Raw genomic sequence first — 8,077 nt, forward strand, 5'->3', positions numbered from 1 at the left:
CACACACACACACACACACACACACACACACACACACACACATACACACTGTGACGCCGTCATCTCCTGAGGTGGCCACTCCAAGAAAGGCAAAAGCTTAAAACTTGGAGCTTAAAAATAGAACTGACATCCCAAAGTCCAAGATGAGCGCTTTACAAGTGTCAACACACGCCACCCCCACCCAACCCTGTCAACGCACGCCACCCCAACCCAAGAAAGTCCCTCATCCAAAAACTAGATGTTATCCTACCCAATGCACGCCACTCCAACCCAACAATCATCCCTCAACCAATAACTTACTACTCTATGATTACTGTATATTAATGGATGTTATACTTCACTCCAACCCAACACCGTCATCCATCATCCCATTACTAGATTGTTATACTTGCACTCCACGACTGTTTAGTCCAGGGGTGTCAAACTCGAAATCGCAGAGGGCCACAATCTGCCCTGAACCAGTGGTGTAGTCTATGTAGAACGCAGGTATACGGAGTATACCCACTTCTAAATTTCAGGGATTTCAGTATACCCACTTAAAATTGATTGATCCATTATTTTGAATAGCACAAATATACACAGTATACCCACTTCAAAAATGCTCAAAGTTACAGTATGCCCACCATGAAAAGTAGACTACACCACTGCCCTGAACTCCATGAGTGTTTAGTCTGTCCCTAGTTCAAATGGCACACACAATGGGATTAGGCTGGCTGAGAGTGTTGCCAGATTGGGCTGTTTCCTGCCCAATTGGGCTGCTTAGGATGCTCGTGTGTGGGTAAAAATGACATCTAGCAGAAAAACCTGCCCAATTTTTGCCATAGAAATCAATAGAATTGGGAGGGATTTTGTGCTTCTAGGCGGGTTTTGAGCATTTTTTTGGGCTGGAAATCATCAGCCTCATCTGGCAACCTTGCTGGCTGACTATAAGATATGCAGCCTAATTTAACCAACATTAGAAGAAATATGCAGGGAGCCTTCACCTGCCCTGCATCTCACTTGTCCTCTGTGCAGCCACAAACCTTCCTCACTATCATGCATTCGCCATTTCAAAACAACTGAGATTTGTGACAAGGTGGTAATTTAAGCGGGAAGAGATAACAAGATCTATCCAACACCAGCAGCACAATTTCCATAATGAGCAAAACACACAAAACAAACAGACAGTTGTAACCATTATCTACATGGCACAGGATGCACACATAAAAACTGAACCACCTGTCTCTTATTAGCCAGATGGACCAACACGTGCCAAATTTTGTGTGGAATGTGTGAGCAGAGAATGGCGTTAATTGGACAGAGCCAGCCTTACTGTAAGACCAGAGGTGTCGAAAGTAAAGTAAAAGTAAAAAACACAAACACATTTTCCTTCCAACACAGGTTACCTATCTGGGTAACCAACATGTGTAGGCCTATTTGGCTTCTGATAAGCTGACTGCACTGGTTGGATCAAGTTTGTGATGGTGGGTCCTTGATAGGTTTCTTGTGTAGGCCTATTTCAGTGACAGCACTGTCTATCGACCTCATTAGGTACAACAATGGAATAAATGTTGTTACAGCTATGTAATATATCACAAGCTAGTGTTGTAATTAGGCCTTCTAGCCTGGTCCTGACCATCCCATAATACTACCATTTCTCTTGGCGGAAGTACATAGGATGGTAGTCTAGATGGAGGGTAGTAGACACCATAAATTTACTTTTACTTTTACTTTTGACAACTCTGCTGTGTGTGTGTGTGAGACTCACGGTTGTAGACTGCATTCCACGGCTGGTATCCATAGTATCCGGTGATGCGCAGTATCCGCTCCTCAATGGAGGCGCTGTTGATGTCCTCCACGGAGCGGGAAGCCTTCAAGTCCTCCTTGATCGCCTCGTCCACCACCAAGTACTTGAGCTGTCTGAGCTGCGGGCTGATGTCGGACAGCCGTCTGGGACTGACATCGGGCGACTTCCGCATCCCGCTGATGAAAAGAAATGAAACACACGGCAGGCAGGTGTTTGTTTTTGTGTGAAGTCAAAGTTGACCAGAGTGAGCTGAGCGCCTGGTGATTGTTGCCGTGAGAGAGGCACCTCGGTGAGACTCCACTCGTCACCACATCCACGCAGGTCAACTGTTCTCACTTCAGGTCCCCTGGTCCGAAAAACACATTCTGAAGTGGCTAACTAACGGACTTTTTTATTCGTAATGACTATGTAATATCCACCGCGTTCTGCCCTGCTCCTCCGCTCCCCCGCTGCACAGCAGAGCACAGTCTCCCGCCACTCTGTGAGATAACCATCCCTCACTAGCCCCGGCCGCGCTCCACAGGCGTGCTGAGGGCGGTTGAGGCTGAGCAAAAGTGACACGGGAGTTAGTTTACTGTACATACAGTTTCAGTGGCTCCCATTAGCCAGGAAGGCAGGAAGGAAGGAAGGAAGGAAAGGGGGAAATGTCGTGCGTAAACTATTCGATGGGTTTTAAGCGGGTAGACAAGAGGAACACTTGGCCGTGTGTGTAACTGACAGTGCCTTGAGAAAGGACCAAATCAGTTGGTGTTGGACATCGCGGAGTACAGCGGGGAGTCAGCGCCATAACCTATTTCTCCCGGGCTAGGCTGGAGTCACTGGACCACAGCCAATTGTGTTTGCCTGACAGGGCTATCCACCACCATTTGTTGTTCGGCTGCCACCCACAGATAAAAACGAGGCGGTTACAATACAATTTCGCCTTCGGTTATCTATTGCTGCATCGCTGTCTAGTTTTACATATTGTGTTTTCGGAGGGTGGGTGTGAATTTGTAGCCTACATAACAGCTGTAGCCCAGTGTTATTTTGCTATGCCACAAACGCTCATTTTCCCAAGTCAGATTTTACTAGATTTTTAGAATGTCATTTAGCAGGTCCAATAGTAATAGGATCCGTGAAAAAAACCTTCTTTTGTATAATTTGTGGGGTAAAAACCCCATGTACTGTACCCGCCTACCCAGTGTTGTTTTTTCTGTGCCACTAACGCTGTTTTTTTCTCACGGAAGCTGGCAATTAACTGACCACCTGTATGCTTCACGAGGCCCAGGTGGTGAGTGCGTCATGCAGTGCGTTTAGATAATTACCAGCTCGTAGTCGGTTGTAATTTTCAATAATTTTAGAAATGTCTACAAAATACCCTCACACTGTAACAGAAATCTTCACTGCCAGTAACTTCTCTTTAATTCTCCACTTTCCACGCTCGAGCCATTGGAAGACAGATTCATGGTTTCACTCGATGCGCAAAACTCGATGCGTAACAGTTCCTGACCCATTTAAATGTTATCGTGTATACCATCTGTAAAGTAAAACTGTTCATTGCGCAGGGAGTGAACATCAGAGGAACATCAGAGCCCAATAGCCTACTTACACAGTGACATAACTGTATGATTTTTGTACAGTTCTTACGCTAACATTAACAAATAAACACATTGCAAATCCTTCCAAATTTAGTTCAATCAGAAGCCAGTGAACAGTGTAGCCTAATTGCAGTGTCCAAGTTGTATAGTAGTATTATTTACTGTGACAAGAACTGGTAGGCTAATTAAAATGAAAAGGAGGAATGTTTAAAAAGGTCTCACATGGGCATCAGGGTAGTCGGGGGTCCCAGATAACACATGCAGTCCCGCCGGGGTCTCCCCACGCGCTCCCACACGGACCCGTCCGTCCCATCGCCGTACATTATCCCATAGGAAACACACACACACTCACACACACAACACTGCACTACACTATACTAGGCAGAGGCCACTAATGTAGTTTAAAGTCTTAGCTGTAATTCCCCATCGCCGTATATTATCACCCCATATGGAAGGGGCTGAGCGCTCACCGCTACACCACACTACAATACACTAAACGCACATCCAGCGAGAGAGCATACTAGCAGCCAGCGGTGAATCCCTCGCCCACACACACTCGCACACATACAATACACTCGTTCGCTCTCACACAACACAAGCGAGCCTTGGCATTTGCATATTTCAACACAGATGGACTATTGCGCGCGACTTCATCCTCTCCTCTCTGCACGTTTTGCGCGTGGGGACGCGCGCAGCCCACTGCAACAGCGACACCTGGCGGATGATACGGCCACACAACAACCAGAGCGACCCCGTTTACTGAGAGACAGCCTGCCCTCTGCTTCAGTTCACTGGCATGGATTCAGACAGGGACGGATCATGACTCCATGGGCCCCTGGGCCAGACAACAAGAAAGGGCCCCCTCCAGATGTTAGAGACCCTATATTGTTGGGCATTCAGGTGTTTTTCCCCCGAAAAAATGTGAAAATAGAGTTGTTAAAAGTGTGATTTTACACAACATGAGAATGGAAATTTAGAGGATTGGGCTTCAGGGCCCTCTGGACTCTTGGGCCCCTGGGCCTGGGCCCGGTAGGCCCTTGCAGTAATCCATCCTTGGATTCAGATCATTTTTTTTACTCTTCAGTTGTAATCGCTGTCATCTTGAAACACCCTTGAAGGCTTGGGCGGGTCAGTTGATGCATATTTATAGGCTCTTATATGGCATTTCAGCCAAGAGCTAAATCTGCACTGTAACGCATGGCATGCATGCCATGCAGCCTATATGTAAGTAGCTGTACTCTACAGCAGTGGTTCCCAACCTTTTCGGTCTCGCGTACCCCCTAAGCATCTTAGTTGTGCCACGACTACCCCCTAATGTATGTTCTATATCCCTTTCTCTCTCCTGATGTGACTGCTCCATACATGTGTTATATTAATAAAAAATTTCCAAGTACCCCCTGCAGTGTGCTCGCGTACCCCTAGTGGTACACGTACCCCTGGTTGGGAAACACTACTCTACAGGCCACCACGCTAATCTCCCATCATGAACCTCACATGAACATCCTCCCAGCCCTTATTTTAAATCCACCGCGATATAAATATATATCTGCCAGTTACTTTTCTGCCCTGATGCCATATTTAACTATTTAGAATGTCTCTGAGCTGTGACAGACACATGAAGGGAATGAGTGACAGGAGAGAGGGATCATGTGAGAGAGAGAGAGAGAGAGTGAGGGAAAGAGAGAGAGAGAGAGAGAGAGAGAGAGAGAGAGAGAGAGAGAGAGAGAGAGAGAGAGAGAGAGACTGATGGGGGGTGAGTGAAAGAGTGATTGACGGGGGAGGATGAGTGACACATGGAGAATGGAGGAGGAGGATGAGTGACACATGGAGAATGGTCTTACACAGCGCCACCTCCCTCTCCTCCACCACCTCCACCACCATCTCTCTCCATGAACCCAGCGCCACCTTCCTCTCCTCCTCCTCCTCCTCCTCCTCCACCATCCTCCTCCTCTTCCTCCTCCTCCACCATCCTCCTCCTCTTCCTCCTCCTCCACCATCCTCCTCCTCCTCCACCACCTCCATCACCTTCCTCTCCTCCTCCTCCTCCTCCCTCTCCTCCCCCTCCTCCTCCTCCACCTCCATCACCTTCCTCTCCTCCACCACCTCCCTCTCCTCCCCCCCACCGTCTCTCTCCATGAACCGAGTGCCACCTTCCTCTCCTCCTCCTCCTCCGCCACCTCCCTCTCTCCATCTCCACCTCCTCCCTCTCTCCATCTCCACCACACTCTCCTCCTCCTCCTGCTCCTCCTCTCTCCACTCGCCCCTCTGGCACTGTGTTACTGGCACACATGAAAGTGAGAGGTAGAGAAGGGGTGTGTGTGTGTGTGTGTGTGTGTGTGTGTGTGTGTGTGTGTGTGTGTGTGTGTGTGTGTGTGTGTGTGTGTGTGTGTGTGTGTGTGTGTGTGTGTGTGTGTGTGTGTGTGTGTGTGTGCCTGCATCACTTTAAAGGCCAATCGTCACCCCTCTCTGCTACCCTGCTGCTGTCACCGTTAGATGGCTGGATGGACGTGTGTGTGTGTGTGTGTGTGTGTGTGTGTGTGTGTGTGTGTGTGTGTGTGTGTGTGTGTGTGTGTGTGTCTGTCTGTCTGTGTGTCTGTCTGTCTGTCTGTCTGTCTGTCTGTCTGTCTGTCTGTCTGTCTGTCTGTCTGTCTGTCTGTCTGTCTGTCTGTGTGTGCGTGCAAACGGCCCCATGAGAGCAGAGGGAGCACAGCGTTGGTGGACTTTGGTGTGTGTGTGTGTGTGTGTGTGTGTGTGTGTGTGTGTGTGTGTGTGTGTGTGTGTGTGTGTGTGTGTGTGTGTGTGTGTGTGTGTGTGTGTCCAAATGGCCCCTTGAGAGCAGAGAGGGATGACAGCGTCAGTGGTGAGCGAGAGGGCTGTAATAACCAGGCAGGCAAACAAGGCAAGTGGTTAGGGCCCCCAGCTGAAAGAGGGCCCCTGATCATGACTGGTTATTTACTTGCATTTACCACAAATGACAGCAATGACAACAAATTACAGCAATGACAATGACAACTGTGAGTGTGAAAGGATCTCCCTAAAGTCAGTGATTGATCAGTCAATCATCAACTATTGCTGGATCTCAAATGGTGCATTTGTGCACTTCAGTGTTCATGTTTCAGTGCGTATGGCATATTACTTACACACTGAAACATAGTGCCGAAAGTGCACAAGTGCGCCATTTGAGAACCAGCATTTATTTCCAGACTCAGGGTCCACTTTCAATAAAAGACTAAAACAATACATAGATAATATATAGACGAACAGAAACACACTTATAAAAGACACTTGGACCAGTGTTTCCACACGAATGACTGGTATTACACCACGCTAAGCAGCAGCATAATAGTTTGATTACATGAACCATCTTATGTGCAGTTACTGTAGCCTAAACAGTAATAGAGAAACAATGGTAGGCTACTGCGGGAAGAGAGGAGTGTGTGAGGGAGGGCAGCTGATGGTAATTAGAGGAGTGAGGGGGGGGGGTGCTTAGGGAGGGAGTGTGAGGAGTGGGGGGCTTAGGGAGGGAGTGCAAGGCTACTCTGATGCTAAAGGGTTGTAGAAGCGCTGTAGCAGTGATTAGAACAGGGCTACTGTAGTGGGGTTTTGGGAGAAAGAGAGAGAGATAGAGAGAGAGAGAGAGAGAGAGAGAGAGCAACATGGAGTCATATCAGTGGAAGTGAGGAGGTTCAAGCAAGGAGAGCTGTAGGGGTGTGATGAAAGGGCTGGCCACAGTGGTGGGACTGTGGGAGTGAGAGGAAGGCGTGTAGCATTGGTAGTGAGGAGACCCATGAGAGAGGAGAGAGGAGAGGAGAGGAGAGGAGAGGAGAGGAGAGGAGAGGAGGGGAGAAGGGAAGAGAGGAGTGGAGAGGAGTGGAGAGGAGAGGAGTGGAGAGGAGAGGAGAAGGATGAGAAGAGAGGAGGTGAGGGGAGGGGAGAGGAGAAAAGAGGAGAGGAAAGGAGAGGAGAGAAGAGGAGAGGAGAGGAGGGGAGAGGAGAGGAGAGGAGTGGATAGGAGAGGGGAACAGGGGAGGAGAGGAGAGGAGAACAGGGGAGGAGAGGAGAGCAGAGCAGAGCAGAGGAGAGCAGAGGAGAGGAGAGGAGGGCAGAGGAGAGAGAGGAGGAGAGGAGAGGAGGGCAGAGGAGAGAGAGGAGGGCAGAGGAGAGAGGAGAGGAGGGCAGAGGAGAGGGGAGGAGAGCAGAGGAGAGGAGAGGAGAGGGGAGAGAGAAGAGAGGGGAGAGAGAAGAGAGGAGAGAGAGAAGAGAGGAGAGAGGGGAGAGGGGGATAGAGAGGAGAGGAGGAGAGGAGGGGAGAGGGGAGAGGAGAGAGGAGAGGAGAAGAGAGAAGAGGAGAGGGGAGGAGAGGAGAGGGGAGGAGAGGAGAAGGGAGGAGAGGAGAGCAGAGTAGAGCAGAGCAGAGGGCTGTATGTAGGGGTGGATGAAAGGGCTGGCTACAGTGGTGGAGCGTTGGTAGTGAGGAGACACATGTGGGAGAGGACAGGGCTGTAGTGGTAGTGTGGCGATGAGAGAGGTAGGGGTGGGGATGAACAGAGAGAGAGAGAGAGAGAGAGAGAGAGAGAGAGAGAGAGAGAGAGAGAGAGAGAGAGAGAGGTAGGGGTGGGGATGAGAGAGAGAGAGAGAGAGAGAGAGAAAGAGAGAGAGAGGATGAGAGAGGTAGGGGAGAGAGAGAGAGAGGGGGGGTGGATGAGAGAGGTAG

The 8,077-nt window shown here is 49.4% G+C and overlaps 1 protein-coding gene across 1 annotated transcript in view; it reads right to left on the reverse strand.

The window, feature by feature from the left end:
* Window positions 1-3,686, reverse strand: part of LOC134441803 (solute carrier family 35 member F3-like) — a 202,871-nt gene extending 199,185 nt beyond the window's left edge. The window contains exons 1-2 of the mRNA XM_063192206.1: window positions 3,586-3,686; window positions 1,748-1,962 (exon numbers count right to left, since the gene is read on the reverse strand). Of these exons, the coding sequence (XP_063048276.1) occupies window positions 1,748-1,962; window positions 3,586-3,686 (316 nt within the window). The remainder of the gene's footprint in view (window positions 1-1,747; window positions 1,963-3,585) is intronic.
* Window positions 3,687-8,077: the final 4,391 nt, after the last annotated feature.

Source organism: Engraulis encrasicolus, chromosome 24 (genome assembly GCF_034702125.1).
Source record: "Engraulis encrasicolus isolate BLACKSEA-1 chromosome 24, IST_EnEncr_1.0, whole genome shotgun sequence".
NCBI classification, from domain to species: Eukaryota; Metazoa; Chordata; class Actinopteri; order Clupeiformes; family Engraulidae; genus Engraulis; species Engraulis encrasicolus.